The sequence below is a fragment of the Acinonyx jubatus genome, chromosome D4 (genome assembly GCF_027475565.1).
Source record: "Acinonyx jubatus isolate Ajub_Pintada_27869175 chromosome D4, VMU_Ajub_asm_v1.0, whole genome shotgun sequence".
Lineage (NCBI taxonomy): Eukaryota > Metazoa > Chordata > Mammalia > Carnivora > Felidae > Acinonyx > Acinonyx jubatus.
This window is the reverse complement of record NC_069391.1, coordinates 81,382,427-81,399,069: the sequence shown is the minus strand read 5'-3', so window position 1 is coordinate 81,399,069 and position 16,643 is coordinate 81,382,427. Positions and strand designations below refer to the sequence as shown.

Here is a 16,643-nt window from a genome sequence, read left to right as displayed (position 1 = left end):
ATTATCATTCACAGAGCAGAAGTTTGTAATTAAAAAAAAAAAGTTTTTAATGTTTATTTTGGAGAGAGAGAGAGAGAGAGGGAGACACAGAATCCAAAGCAGGCTCTAGGCTCTGAGCCGTCAGCACAGAGCCCGATGTGGGGCTTGAACTCTTGGACTACAAGATCATGACATGAGCCAAAGTCAAATGCTTATTTACTTGAGCCACCCAGGCGCCCCCAGAGATTTGTCATTTTAATGAAGTCTGGCTTATCAATTCTTTGTTTCAGGGCTCATCAGACCTTATATTTTCATATGTAAAAAAGGGAGGAACTGGGTTTTTAGAAGGGTTAATGGTTAACAGCCATTAAACACTTAGCACATATTGTCTGGCACTTTGTGATGTTCAGTCAGTGATGATATGTTTTGGGTGCCCCTGTTTCCACATGTGTTCACAGAGGTACAGTCACAGGGAACTTAAAACTTAGCTGGCTACTGCAAGAGCCAGGAATAATGTCTGACCCGGTTCCCTTCCTGCGCCCACTCCTTCCGAAGTCACTGCAGAAGAGTTGCAGAGCCAGGTTGACTGAACCCAGGCCAACTACTTGGAAATGATCGTCAAGCTTCTCAGAGGGATTGGATCCATCTAGTGCCCAAGCAATAATACCATGCTTTTTTTTTTTTTTTTTTTGGTTTGAAGGCCAGGGAACTGACTGGTCACAGGTAGTTTCTGAAAGGCTCCATCAGTGTACAGGGGAAGAAGGCAGCGTTCTTCATGGAAAGGATACAGGCTTTGTAGCCACACTGACCTGGGTTAGAATGTGTCCTCTGCCACCTTTTACTTGTATGAACTTGAGCAAGTTACTTTACTTCTCTGACTTAAGTCTTTTCTGTAGATGAGTCTAACAGTTATGATATTGATAATAGCTAAAAATGATGGAGCATTTTCTCTGTGTCAGGAACCACCCTGAGTTCTCTACATGCACTGTCTGATTAAATTCTCTCAACAACCCTAGAGAGGTGGGTGTTGTTACTTCTCTTGCTTTACAGATGGGGGAAACTGAGGCAAGGAGAAGTTAGGTAATTTGCCTAACTGGTGAAGCAGAAATTGGAAACCCCACTTTCTGATTATGGAATGCTTGATGCATCCTTCTTAAAAACAAAAAGAAACAAGCTTTTTTGAGATACAATTTACATGCCATACAATAAAAGTATACAATTCAGTGGTTCTTAATATACTCACAGAGTTGTGCAACCATCACCTTGTCAATTTTAGAACATCTTTATCAGCACAAAAAATAATTCACATATCCATTAGTTAAATCACTCCCATTTCTCCCTGAACTCTTATTCCTGGGCAACCACTGGTCTACTTTGGTCTCTAGATTTGCCTCTTCTGGACATTTTACATAAATGGAATCATATACAGTATTTGTCCTTTTTACATCTATCTGGCTTCTTAAAATGTTTAAAATTTTTTTTTTAACTTTTATTTATTTTTGAAAGACACAGAGAGACAGAGCACAAGCGGGGGGAGGGGCAGAGAGAGGGAGACAGAATCTGAAGCAGATTCCAGGCTCTGAGCTGTCAGCACAGCACCTGATGCAGTGCTGGAACTCACAAACTGTGAGATCATGACCTGAGCTGAAGTCGGATGCTTAACCGACTGAGCCACCAGGCGTCCCTCTTAAAATGTTTCCAAGGTTCACCCATGTTGTGGCATGTATTGGTGTTTCATTCCTTATTATGGCCCAATAATAGTCCATTGTGGGGATATCTCACGTTTTGTTTACCCATTTATCAGTTGATGGTCATTTGGATTGTGTCCAGTTTTTTGCCGTTATTAATAATGCTGCTATGAACATCTGTGTACACATTTCTGTGTGGACATACACTTTGAATTCTCTTGGAATCCACAATATGTTAACTACTGTGCTCTTCCGGAAGACAAAACAGGCAATTCTTACTTGGGAATGATCTCGTTATATTGTTGCTGCAGTGCCTTTGGTGGGTACCTTTATTGGGAGTGCTCATTCTGTGACGAATTAGCAAGGCTTTTACAAATACCGCTTCATTCAGTCCTCACAACATTTCAAATAGGGTAGATGTAGTGAGCCCTGTTTTACAGATGAGGCAGCTGAGCCTCACCAAGTAAACTGCTCAAGGTCACAGAACTTGTAGAATGTATAGGGAGCTAGCTTGGACCCAAGTGTGTGTGATGGCCCACCGCGCTCTCACTTCAACATCATATGGCTGCCATTTTCAGGGGTATTTATGAATAAATAAACCTCCCACTCGAAAGCTTACTGGTCTGGATTTTACAGTCCTTTCCATGGGCGTTTTCTTCATTTCCCTGTATGAAACAGATAGTGATATACTTGTTTGTACCAAGGGGCAATGGAATTGAGTGTGTGCCCAAGGTCATGGGTGGGTTGGAAGGTCAGAGTCTTGGCTGGAAGTGCCTTTTAGAGTCTAGGTTCATTGCTTTTTGCATTTTAGCACAACTGCTTTCCAAACAACCGTTGCATCCTCCCTGAGACATACTGTCATTGTCTCCCAATTCTTTAACGTAGACTGAAGGTTCCGGATGGGGTTCAAAAAACTTCAGTAACTCTAGTACCTTTCAGCATTGGGCCTGAGGTGTAATCCTATTATTTCTGATGACCTGTCAGAAATCCCTCTTGTACCTCGTGTGTATCACTTTCTTAACTGTGCACACTGTAAAGTGCGGCGTGAGTACACCGTGCCCACAGTTTAGTTGCTGCCCGTGAGCACTCCCCTTGCACGGCTGTGAAGGGAGGGTGAGGAGCCGGTGACAGCCTTGTTACCACACTGGAAAATGAAATACTTGTGGGATAAACTATGAATGGTTTTTATTGGTAAACCAAAATTCACATAAAGACTTGTTTATTAACTCACTGCTGACTGGTTTACTACTATAAGGAAGGGTTCACTTTGAAGAGACTACAGGCAAGTGTCCCAGGGCCAAGGACTTGGTTTATGATGTTAAAAAGTACACATTTTAGGAGGAGAGTGGAGCTCATTTTCTGCCTTTGCTGGCCAGAAATGGTTCCTGCTTATTTGTTAGGTGTCCTGAAATTGTGCCTGGTGATTGGAATTTTTATAAATCCTTCTTGATCGCTAACATAAGACCCTATTTCGTGGGGGAAGAGAGGGGTATGCTCTTTGTAATTGCCATTACCTCATCGCTCACCATGCTCCCGCCCCACATGGCCTTTTTTCTTCCTTGAACATAATGAGCTTCTGTCTCACCTCAGGGCATTTGTGCTTACTGTCCCCTCTCCTTGGAGAGTGGTTCAGATTTTCTTAAGATTAGTTCTTTCCGGTGTCACAGCCCATGGCACTTACTGCCGTCTGATATTATAATATATGTTTACTTGTTTATTATTGTTTCTTTTTTTCATTAAAATCCTTCCTGTGAGGGAAGGACTCGGCTTGTATCCCCCCAGCACCGACACTGAGCCTTTATCTTCATCTGCTGTGGCAGGAGCAGAGTTGTTCCTGCTTACGTGTCTACTTCCTACCAACTATGGCCACCTTGGGTAGTGACTCAGGGTAATTTTTCTTTCAGTCCCCAGGTTGCTGCTCAGTAAAGTTTTCTCAAATCTATGAATACAGAGCTTAGGAATCTTTGGGAAGGTAAATTCCTAAACTTGAGATCTTCTCATGGAGGCTACTTCCCCCCACAAAATGTCCTTTCGATGTCTCTGGTAGAACAGTTGTTAGGGGAAGCCTGCAGTGGTTCTGGTAGCCATTCCCTGTGGACTCCCCACCCCTTCCTTTTCAAGACCTTTGCTCTGTGCTGTTCTTTTCATCATGCACAACCCTACCCCAGCCCCAATCCCATTCATTCTTCACACTTCATCTCAGTGTGATTTGCTCATGGGAAACACACCTCTCCCCTCTGCCCCCCATGAGATTAGGTGTTGGCTCTTGCTAAGCTTCCTGAGGGCAATGCCATATCAGTGTTATTCATTCATTCATTCATTCATTCAGTAACCTGTATGCCCAGTGCGGAGCTTGAACTCATGACCCCAGATCAAGAGTTGCATGTTCTTCCGACTGAGCCAGGCAGGTACCCCTGGTGCCATATCTGTTTTAACCTTCATTGGATCCTCAGAGTCCATCCAGCAGGTTACACTTTGTAAACATATGCTGAGTGAATGCGTAAAGAATTAGTGATAGTGTATTTGCATATCCATGTTCCACAGCAGCACTGTTCAGCATAGCCAAGAGGTGAGAGTAACCCAAGTGTTTATTCATCAGTGGATGACCGGATAAACAGAATGTGGTATACACATACAGTGGAATATCATTCGGTCTTAAAAAGGAAGGAAATTCTGATGCACGCTACAAGAATGAACAGAGAACATTAGGTTAGTGAAGTACGTCCCAAACAAAAAGACAAATGCTGTAAGACTTCACTTAGATGCCATACCTAGAGTAATCAAATTCAGAAACAGAAAGTAGAATGGTAGTTACCAGGGGCTGGGAGGAGGGGGCAGTGGAAGGTGGTTTAATGGTGTTGATTTCAGTTTTGCAAGATGAGTCTTGGAGACTGGATGTACAACACTGTGAAATATTTAACACCACTGAACTGTACAGTTAGAAATGATTAAGATGGTAATTTTGTTACATATTTTTAAAAATACAATGAAAAGAACTAGGGCAGAAACTGTGACTTCTGGAAATCACTGTAGAACAATCTGGAATTCTTAAGTGGTACAATGCCTGTGACTTCTGGGCAGTATGCATAAATTAAGGAAAGAAGTATTTATTTCCTTATCAGGGAAGCTCAAGTATTTTCTAAAGAATGGTCAGAGTCCAGGAGGGAGCTGCTTTGTGTCTCCCCTCCCTGCCTAGGTTCTTGTGCTTCTCTGCTCCTAGGACCCAGTGAGCCCTGGGGCGAGCCTGGCCGCTGTGCGGTGAGCCTGCCTTCACCCGCGCAGCCCAACTGAGTACTGAGCATTGTACTTCCTGCCCTTCTTGGTGTAAGATTTGAAGCAAACTTTTATTCATTTCCTACCCTGTTTTGCTGTTGTTGTTGTTTAAGTTTATTTATTTATTTTGAGACAGAGAAGCAGAGAGAGAGGGACAGACAGAATCCCAAGCAGCTTCCATGTGCCATCAGAGCAGAGCCCAATGCGAGGCTCGAACTCATGAACCATGAGATCATGACCGGATCCAAAATCAAGAGTTGGACGCTTAACCGACGGAGCCACCCTGGCATCCCTCCTATTATGCTGTTCTAATGCTTATGAAGAACTTATTCTTGTAGAGTCCAAGGGAATGACCTGAACATTGTCATGCCTCTTTAGCACATGCCCTTTGTAGAGGTTGCCTCATTTCAGGCTGACAGTGGCCCTCTGAGGTATTATCCCATTTATTTATTTATTTATTTATTTATTTACTTACTTACTTACTTACTTACTATTTACTTATGAGAGAAAGAGAGCGCATGCAGGGGGAAGGGGCAGAGAGAGAGAGGGAGAGAGACAATCCCAAGCAGGCTCCATGCCTACCATAGATAGCCTGACACAAGGCTGGATCCCATGTCTGTGAAATCTCGACCAAGCTGAAATCAAGAGTTGGCTGCTGAAACAACTGAGCCACACAGGCATCCTTCCCCATTTTCTAAAGGTGGAGACAGATTATCGAAGATCCCACAGCTAAGTGATGGAACAAAGACCACTCCAGATCGTCTGCCTTTATAGTGCACATTCTTGCCTGTGCTTCAAGTTGCTTCCTGTATGGTCTCCATCTCGTGGTCCAGATTCGTCACACACCTTAACCCCAGACAGTTCAGATAGTGTACTCTTCACACTTATAAACAGCTTGGTCTGGTCCCTTGGTGTAACATACATTAGAGTACCAAGAATGACTGGAACCCCAAGACCGTGCTTTTGAAATCCCAAACCCAACTTTGAAACCCCAGGCATCCCATAAAGTCTCTGCTAGATGTTGAAAAACCTAAAATGTACTTTTCCACTCTCTCCCACCATTGGTAAAAACAAAGAAGGAAACAAATAATACGGCTCTTTGTTATTCTTTTATCTGCTAAACTTACAGAAAGATTCGGGAGAAGAGAAAACTCTACTGAGTGAACACTCTGTCCCCCAGTTGGCTCCCTGCTTCCTCTCGCCTCCAAGGATGTGAAACATCTTATCTTCAAGCCTTTAATTTCTATGTAACATTAGCAGTTCCATTCACCTGAAACATTACCAGTTCATTTCTAGCCAGCTTAGACCTTTTGTGTATGTGTGTGTGGGAGGGTCTGTATAAATAAACCCTTCTCTAAATGTTCATTTCCAGAGTACTGCTCCAAAATGTCCTACTTGCTTAATAATTTCTACTTCGATAGTTACTCTGTATGTCTAACAAGAATATTTGCTCTGATTCTCTGGTTCCCTTGCGTGGGAGAAAGGAGGGAAAGAAAGCCCTTCAAGTGGTGTAAATCCAGACTGCGTTCTATTTTTCCTCACAAGTGGTGCTTTTCAAAGCGTTCCGGCGTCCCTGCTGTATGGATGTGTCACTGTGCGAGATGACAACAGGATTTGCTGGGAATGTGGGCCACTATTGTATCCGCCTTACGTAACCACGTGGAGTGGTGGCAATGGGTGAGCAGCCTGGGGTGTAGGCAGTGGCCTGGCCGATTAATCTCCAGAGGCCATGAAGACTGCTCAGGTCCTCCAGAGGATGTGGAGCCAGGCTGTTAAAAAGTTTGGGAGACTGAAAGGCCACGTGAGTCCCTCTGCAAGCTCTCCCTCTTTTCTTTCCCAGCCTTTCTTTGCGGGAAGTGGTTGGGGAGCAAAAGCTTTCGCACAGTGACTGCTTTCTCTTCGGATTTATTTGCCCTTCTGGCAGCTTTCAGTAACAAACTGTGACATGCAGCTTGTAGTCAATGGTGGGTTTTAGAAATACTTGCCTTATTTTTAGCAGACATGTGAAACTGATAGCCTCTTATGGGATTTATGAGTCAAATACTGCTGTCTTGCATGTTTTGGGAGTCTGCAAGTACGTTGTAGCTTCCTGGGAATGACTTAATATACTCCTCGTAGAAGATGTTTGTGTTTGGGGATTTATTTTGGGGTGAAACTTTTTGCTTCCTTATTCTGCAGAAATCTTTATTCTTATATCTAGGTTCTTCAGTTACAGGAAACAGTTTTTGACATGTTCTTTTCTTCCTCTCAGAGTTTTGAATGGCAAGTACTACTGTAGCATGTATGAATGTTTACTTTTATGGCTTGGGGTTTTTATCAGACAGCTCCCATAATTATGGGCTAAGTTTGAATAATCTGGGGTGTTGACTTGGGGTAGATAGACATGGGAGCCCTGTACCCCACTGCTCCCCCAGAGCTAGCTGATCTCTCCCTCACCTTCCTTCCATACACCTCTCAAATTATTGCCACCACCCTGTCTTTCCCGCCTCCAGTGGAAGTGATCACATTTTCTTCTGCTCTTTCACTCTGCAAAGTCTGGGCTTAAAAAATATTTGGTATAAGGTCCCTGTCCAGGAATTGGGTACACCTTGATGTTCACTCATATGCACCTACCCTATTTTTTATTTTATTTTTTTAAATGTTTATTTATTTTTGAGGGAGATTGGCACGAGCAGGGGAGGGGCAGAGATAGAGGAAGACAGAAGCGGGCTCTGTCCTGACAGCAGAGAGCCTGATGTGGGGCTTGAACTCATAAACTGTGAGATCATGACCTGAGCCGAAGTTGGATGCTTAACCAACTGAGCCACCCAGGCGTTCCTGCCCCCGTTTCTGAACTTGTGAAGCATGTGGTGCAGGTGCAGGAATTACAGATCTAAATCATAAAGCTTGGTAGTAAAACACAAAGCCAGGAGCCCATCATGCACATCCATGGAGCCTCATGGAGATGGACAGAAAGTGCTTTCTCACTGTGCCTCATCCCTGGCTCATTTCATCCTGTAGTTTGTGGTTTTCATTCCCTTGCTTTTCTTTTTTTTTTTTCTTCATAGTTTTACCACACACATGCATATGCATCCCTGAGGAAAAAATTAGTTTTGCTTGCTTTTTCTTTATTGTGGTTAAAAAAAAAAAAAAACCCGCAGAACATAAAACTGAGCATCTTAACCATTCTTAAGTGCATAGTGCCATAGTATTGAATATATTCACGTTGTTGTGAAACACTGCTTTCTGAACTATATCAAAGTGATATCAGGCTCTGCACATTCTTCTAGATGTTTTTCACTCAGTGTTTTATTTGAGTTGCATCTGTGTGGCTCTAGTTTGTTTTCACTACTGTAGAATATCGCATTTTAATAATATATTATGATTTACTTGTCCATTCTGCTCTTGATATTAATTTGGGTTGTTTCCAGCTTTTGGCTTTTGAGAATGTTGCTGTGAATACTCTTTGTGTGTGTCCTTGTCACATATTCATACATTTCTCTTGGGCCTCTGCCCAGGAGAGAAATCACTGCATCATGGAATACGTGTATCTTTGGCTCTGATCCAGGTAGGTAAAGCTCCTCAAGGCTAAGCAACGGCTGAATACTGACAGCAATTCTGGGATCTGTACACAGCCCGGCACAGGTTGGGTGGGGCCCGAGCCGTGTGGCCCAGTTTGAAATGAATGAGCTGAAGCCCTCAACTAAGCTGCTGTAAGCTGGCAGCCTGTCCCCTGGGGGATGTACCAGGAGAGGATACTCTGAGGACTGTGTGACTGTGAGGGGTGCTCTCTGTTTCCCAAAAGGTGTTTATAGAGATGAGGCGGGAAGACACTCAGTGATTTTCTTTTTGGGCACACCTGTTGTAAACACTCCACGGGCTCTGGTGGTTTTTATTCACCAGTGTATCCCGAGTGCCACAAATCACAGGCTTGGCACATAGTGGGTACTTGATAAATATCTTTGAACGAATGAATAAATGAGGGAGTGAATGAATGAAGGGGCTTTTCTGAGACCTTCATAAAAAGTCCTAGTTCTGTGGACTAAATACACAGTTATGGTATATTTTAATAGCTTTCAAAAGAACTATTAAAATGTATTTTTACTTCAGGTTCCTCGTCTTTAAAAAATAAGATTTTAAATTCATCACTTGGTGTAACAGAACATATGTTCTTTTAAATACTATGTTTAAATAGTTAATAGTTTATGTCCCAACGCATTACCAATCCTAGGTAAAGAAGCCACTTACAATCTGATCAGTTCATACAAGTTGGTGAGATCTTTGGGCACGTGGCAAGGTCTGATTGATTAAAAATTTCAGTCAGTCCTGGGGCGCCTGGGTGGCTCAGCCGGTTAAGCATTCGACTTCAGCTCAGGTCATGATTTCATGGTCAGTGGGCTTGAGGCCCACGTCGGGCTCTGTGCTGACAGCTCAGAGCCTGGAGCCTGCTTCGGATTCAGTGTCTCCTCTCTCTCTGCCCTTCCCCTGCTTGCACTTTGTCTCTGTCTCTCTCTCTCTCTCAAAAATAAACGTTTAAAATAAGTTTTAACAATTTAATTCAGTCCTGTTGGGGTGGCAGTGGTAGGAATAGGGGTTTAATTCTCTTTCTGATAAATCTAATTTAAATTACCCCTGTGGGCAGCACAGGGGTAGATTAGATAGTATAATCTCATTATGGAATAGTGAATTTCAAAAGCCAGGTTCATTCTACCTTGGGCAATATTTTAAAAATAAAGTTTTGTGGCAACTCACTTATTTGGCTAAATGATAAAAATTTTTAAATCCAAAACCTTTATTTTTTATTCAATTTTAGTTTTTTTTTTTTTTTTTAACATTTATTTATTTCTGAGAGAAAGAGGCAGAGCATGAGCTGGAAGGGGGTAGAGAGAGAAGAAGACACAGAATTGGAAGCAGGCTCCAGGCTCTGAACTGTCAGCAAAGAGCCTGAACAGGGCTTGAGCCCAGGAGCGGTGAGATCGTGACCTGAGCTGAAGTTGGCCGCTTAACTGACTGAGCCACCCAGGCGCCCCTAAATCCAAAACTTTTAAAAGAGAACTTGTTTTTTTTATTTTTAAAATAAAAAATGTATTCTAAAAGTAATGTACTCATATAAAAATATTCTCTTCCATACCACAGCTCCTGGGGAAATTTTAACATTTTTTGGTATTTATTCTTCCCATCTCTTCCATGTATGGTTATATAAATACATATATTTATGACAATAAGAATGGAAACAATGATGTTTTGTATATGGATTTCTCCCTATAGACATTTGAATATGATCTATATATGTAACCAATCTCCTATTGTTGGACATTTTAATTACCTATTAAAAATTACACTCAGCTATAAAAAAACTTATATGTTTACCTTAGTGTACTTGTGCAGATAATCCTGTAAAATAAATTGCTAGAAGTGGAACTGAATGATCAAGGGGTAATCAGATTTTACATGTTGATACTTATTGTAATATGCCCCCTGAAAGGTTTTTTATTTTTAATTTTTTTAATGTTTGTTTATTAAAATTTTTTTAACGTTTGTTTATTGTTGAGAGACAGACACAGAGTGTGAGCAGGGGGAGGGGTAAAGAGAGAGGGAGACACAGAATCTGAAGCAGGCTCCAGGCTCCGAGCTCCAGGCTGTCAGCACAGAGCCCTACGCAGGACTCGAACTCACAAACCATGAGATCATGACCTGAGCCAAAGCCGGACGCTTAAACGACTGAGCCACCCAGGCACCCCATAACGTTTATTTATTTTTGAGAGAGAGAGAGAGAGAGAGAGAGAGAGAGAGAGCGCGCGAGCAAGCTTGAGCGGGGGAGGGGCAGAGAGAGAGACACACACAGAATTGGAAGCAGACTCCAGGCTCCCAGCTGTCAGCCCAGAGCCCGATGCGGGACTTGAACTCACAAGCCATGAGATCATGACCTGAGCTGAAGTTGGACGCTCAACCGACTGAGCCACCCAGGCACTCCTTCCCCCTGAAAGGTTTATACCAATTTATATTCCCACCCTTCCCTCCAAGAGCGGATGGACCTGAAAATATAAAGCCATTTAGTTGTTCTTCTCTTTAATTGAAAATGTAGTAATCATGATAAAGAAACTTTTAAAAAATTGATGGCAGTTAAGTAATTATTTTCAGTGCCTGTGCATTTCATTGTGTTGATTCATTTAACCCAAATATCACTCCATTTTTGGACATTTGTGCTCCCTCCCACCCCAGAACAATGCCCATTCCTAGGGGTGATTGTTATGGTATTGGTTAGTTATTTCCTGATGGTTTTTATTTAAAATTTTTTTTACTTTCTATAATTTATTTATTTTTCATAATTTACCCAGGTCAGTTAGCACATGGTGCAACAATGATTTCAGGAGTAGATTCCTTAATGTCCCTTACCCATTTAGCCCATCCCCCCTCCCACAACCCCTCCAGTAACGCTTTGTTCTCCATATTTAAGAGTCTCTTATGTTTTGTCCCTCTCCCTGTTTTTACATCATTTTTGCTTCCCTTCCCTTAACGTTCATCTGTTTTGTACCTTAAAGTCCTCCTATGAATGAAGTCATATGATATTTGTCTTTCTCTAATTTCGCTTAGCATAATGCCCTCTAGTTCCATCCACATAGTTGCAATCCTGATGATTTTTAGAAGAGTATTCTGGAGAAGGTCTTGTGTGATGTTTCTTTTTTTTTTCATTTAAATTTTAGTTGGTTAACATACAGTGCACTATTGGCTTCAGAAGAATTCAGTGATTCATCACTTGCATACAACACCCAGTGCTCATCCCAACAAATGCCCTCCTTAGTCCCCATCATCTAGCCTCTCTCCCACCCACCTCCCTCCATCAACCCATAGGTGTTCTCTATCATTAAGAGTCTTCCTGTGGTTTGTTTCCTTCTCTTCTTCTCCCCACCCCCTTCCCATATGTTCATCTGTTTTGTTTCTTAAATTCTACATTTGAGTGAAATCATATAGTATTTGTCTTTCTCTGATTGACTTACTTCACTTAGCATAATACATTCTAGCTCCATCCGTATCCTTGCAAGTGGCAAGATTTCATTCTTTTTGAAGGCTGAGTAATATTCCACCACACACACACACACACACACACACACACACACACACACACACCCCACATCTCTATCCATTCATCAGCTGATGGACATTTGGGCTCTCTCCATAGTTTGGCTATTGTTGATAATGGGTGCTATAAAGTTTGGGGTGCATGTACCCCCTTCAAATCTGTATTTTTATATCCTTTGGGTAAATACCTAATAGTGCAACTGCTGGATTGTAGGGTAGTTCTATTTTTAGTTTCTTGAGGAACCTCCATACTGTTCTCCAGAGCAGCTACACCAGTTTGCAATCCCACCAACAGTGATGTTTTCTCCTAATGTGTAGGGATATAGCTATATTGAAAGAGGAATTGGCATCTGTATTTATTTTACCACAACTTCCAGGTTAATTCACCCTGTTGAAATTTGCCAGCTTTGAGGTAGAGTCAAGTGTAAGAAGATGAACTTGGGGAGCATGCATGCTAGTAAAGTCATTTCTAGTTGGTAGGTGATTGGTTAAGGCCACATTGAAACCTGAAGGTATCAGGGCGTTAGGAGGTGTTCTGTGGAAATGGAAAGAGAGGATCGAGATAATTCTAATCAACCAGGTTTCTGCTTACTATTTCCTTTTAAGAAAACTTTTTTAAAATAGAAAACTTTATTAAAATCTTGGAAAACTTGCATTATACTGGCACACGTTGTAAATGCTGTTTTAAACACAGACTGCAACATTCCAGAGAGGAATGGTGGTGATAAAGCCCACCTAGCACACTAGACCTTATCAGCACTCAAGTTCCCAACCTGACCACCTCAAGGGTGCTGTCAAAGAGGCAGAGGGCCACTGACTGTAACAGAAAATTTCCTTTAAGAAAACTTTTAAGTAGTAGAAATCAGTGCTTTAACCACATTAACAAGTGATAAATAGACAGTGTACCCACTTCTTGGTTCATTGAAAAGAATACCTTTTTGAGTGCCTACTCTGTGCACCCACTGCTGTTCTAGGAGAAAAGGGACGAAATGGAGTGAGTGAGATATAAAAATCTTACCTGAAAATCCACTTCCATTTTCTTTCAATTGATAAACAGTGGTCGGGGCGCCTGGGTGGCTCAGTTGGTTAAGTGTCCCACTTTGGCTCAGGTCATGATCTCACTGCTCGTGAGTTCAAGCCCCACATCAGGCTCTATGCTGACAGCTCGGAGCCTAGAGCCTGCTTCAGATTCTGTCTCCCTCTTTCTGTCCCTCCCCTACTCATACTCTGTCTCTCTCTCTCAAAAGTAAATAAAATATTTTAATTAAAAAGAAAAAACAGTGGTGATGGTGAACAAACTTTTGTCACCATGTCAAAAGTCTTTGTCAAAAAGACGTATGGTCTTTTTGAATGTATACCTGTTTCAGTGTGTTGTGCCTTCATTTAACCTAAACATAACCCCATTTTGGATGCTGATACCCGTCCCTCCCCAGACCCCTGTCCTGCCACCATAGCACCTGGTCGTAGGTGTGCTGGTAGCATGCATCCTAGTTCTTGCCTGTTCCAGGACCGTTTGTATTTTCTTTTTAACTCTAGAGGTGGTTTTTTTATTCTAGTTTTTAATCTAATAACTCTGATCTCTTGGAGCCAGATGGTATTAGCCATGGAAATGTCCTTTTAAAAGTGAGTACATAGTGGGAGGGTGAGCTAAGGGATTAGGACTTCCTCTCAATTTGACTAATCAGTTAGAGCTACTCAAGAGTAGGCTGGTTTACCTTCTGTACAAACAAAATTGCCTTTTCCTAAGCCCCTCTGCCAAAGGGAACAGATGATCTGCTCCAGTAGATCGGTTGATAGACTTGCCTTTTATGTTAAGCTGTGTTTTTCTCCCCAGTCAAGAGAGTTTGTTAACTGGGGAAAAAGGAAGCACATCTAGACATTTTTCAGTTCTTTACTCTCTCTCATATTAGTATCAGTGCAGGAATGGCAAATTTGATTTGAAAAAATTTTAATGTAAAACAACTAGTTTTCTTAAAATTATTTTAGTTTGTATATAAATACAGTAAGGCCTTTTATTTACGTATTTCTTTGTGTCCTTAGGTTTTAGATAGTCTGTTATTAAAAGACATAGAGCTTGATGGACCTTCTTGTTTTTTAAAAATTTTTTTAAACTTTATTTATTTTGAGAGAGAAAGCAAGCAGGGGAAGGGCAGAGAGAGAGAGAATCCAAAGCAGGCTCCATGCTGTCAGCTCAGAGCCCGATGCGGGGCTTCAATTTATGAACTGTGAGATCACGACCTAAGCTGAAACCAAGAGTTGGACGCTTAAGCGACTGAGCCACCCAGGCCTCCCTGGACCTTCTTGTGTGATTCTATACTCTTCTATATTCTTTCTATATTCTAGTTTGCATTTTGCATTTGTGCTGTTTTTTTTTTTTTCTTCTAAGTTTCCCCTTTTGCCTCCTTTGCCTTGTTTTGGATTGACTTGTTTTGTTGTTTGTTTTATTTTTACCTCTGCTATGTTGGAAGTTATGTACTGTCAGTATTCCTATCGTGGTTACCCCAGAAAATTTAACATGTAGATTTGACTCAGTGAAGTTTAAAATTAATCAGCAGTTTAACTCTGCTCCTGAATAAAACATTTAGAGTAATCTAATTATGTTCAAGTCTTCTGCATTTACATGTGTGTTGTTTATACTTTGGCTCTGTCTTATTTGTATTAAGTCTAACAGGTTATACATTATTATTGTAGTTGCATACAGCCAATACGTGCTCAGGTTTACTCATGTTCCTTCTTGTGTTTTGGGTCTTCCTTCTGGGATTATTTTCCTTCTTTCTCAAATATCCTTTGGAAATTGTTTTATTGCTGGTCTAGGGTACTAATTTGTCCCAGTTTTTATGTTTTCAAAAAATGTCTTTTATACCCTCTAAATCAACATGTATTGTGTTAAAAATATTCTGTTAATTTTGGGCTTCCATCATTGCTGTTTAGAAGTCAGCTGTTACTCGGATTGTTCTTTTGTAGGTAATCTCTCAGGTCTAGACTGTTCTCAAGTCTTTATGTATTTTTTTCTGCCTTGAAATTACCATGTATTTAAAAGTGTTTTTTCCCCATCTCTACCACTCCCCCCCCCCCCCCCCCACCATTTACTCTGCTTTTGATGTATTGGGCTTCCTGAACCTGAAAAATCTTTAATTCTGGAAGAGTCATTATCTCTTTGAGTAATGCATCTCTCCTGTACCCTTTCAGCATCTTGTTCAGGAAATCTAACCAGATACATTGTAAATAAGACTTCCTTGGTCTTAACTTTTCTTTCAGGATGTCTCACTTTTTAAATGCTTATTACTGTGTTCTGGATAATTTCTTCACATCTGTCTTCCAATTAATTACTCTTTTCAGGTGTGTACAGTATGTGGCTCACTCCACTGTTTTTCTCAATTATATATTTTTATTTCTAAAATTTTTGTTTGCCTTTTTTCAGATTTCCTTGGTCATTTTTGATGTTTCCTTGTCCTTTCATTACATTTCCAATTTCCCCTTTTAATTTCTTATGATAAACATACATGTTATATCCACTTCTTTGAGTCTGTGATTGATATGCCCAGCATTTATAGTCTTTGGTCCTGCAGTTTCCTGTTTTAACTCTCACTCATGGTGACCCGCTTTGTGTGTGTGCGTTCAAATTGTCAACTTCTGTTCCTCAGATACTCATCTGGGGGATTCTCTGAAACCTGTGTTTAGTATGTTCCTTGGAGAGAATTTGCATTTGCCTCTGTGTCCCAGGGTGGTGCTCCCTTGCCTAACCACTTTTAGCAGGTTTTGAGGAGATGTGGTACTATCTGTAATAAGAATTTTAGTCTCAAACCTGTGTGAGTACAGGTCTGTTGGTAGGAATTCTCCAGGGAGATAGTTTTAGTTATTTCCGCTCTACTCAGAGCCAAGGAACATGCCCCTGCCATTCCCATCTGCCCGATGGAGTTTTTCCCCTACTACATCCACTTCCATCTAATTTCCCCCCTGTTTGGGTCCTACAGCTTATCTCTCTTCCCAGCCTTCTGTTGGAATGCCCGCTTCGATACTGGTTTATCTCTCTGGCTTTGAGCTTTCTTGGCATTTCTAGCCTTTAAGGATTTCTCCTCAAAGGCAGCCTGCATTTAATGGATTTATTATTAGTATTTTTAAACTGATAACGACTATTTTCAGGCTTTTCTGGACATTTATTTTGGAATACTGTCAGAAAGGAAGCCCCCATCTATTTATGCAGGCATTTTCATCTTTTACACTCAGCAGTACCCATGGAGAAAAGGCACTCTCTGACACGCCAGGGATTCCTTTAGACATAAGATTTGCCTAAGAGGTCATCTTTGATAGGAGGAGGGGAGAGTGACTTAAAAAAAAAGAAGTAAGTATCTGTTTAAAACTCTAGATTTCTTTTTAAGGGATTTTATAATGACTGCTTTGGAGTAGTGGTAATAAAAAAGTTCAACACTTAATATTTCAATTTTTTAGGGTCTGTCTCTTACTATGTATTTCATTACTTTTCATTTGTTAAGACTACCATTTGATTGAAGGAGTGTTTGAAGATAGGTAACATAATGTTCCTAAAAAATATCAACTCCTTTTAGTGTGTAGGATGTGTAAGCTGGACTTTATATAAAGACATCTTGAATTACAGCTTTATTTCTAGCATTGAAATGTTTGTGG

At 41.2% G+C, this 16,643-nt stretch overlaps 1 protein-coding gene across 5 annotated transcripts in view; it reads left to right on the top strand.

The window, feature by feature from the left end:
• Positions 1-16,643, top strand: part of TJP2 (tight junction protein 2) — a 125,782-nt gene that overhangs the window by 70,705 nt on the left and 38,434 nt on the right. For 2 of the 5 annotated variants that reach the window (XM_015083983.3, XM_015083980.3), the window contains exon 1: positions 6,655-6,741. The exons of the other annotated variants lie outside the window; for them this stretch is intronic. In XM_015083983.3, the coding sequence (XP_014939469.2) occupies positions 6,670-6,741 (72 nt within the window). In that variant the 5' untranslated portion in view covers positions 6,655-6,669. Of the gene's footprint in view, positions 1-6,654; positions 6,742-16,643 lie in introns of those variants that run through there. 5 annotated transcript variants of the gene reach the window in all.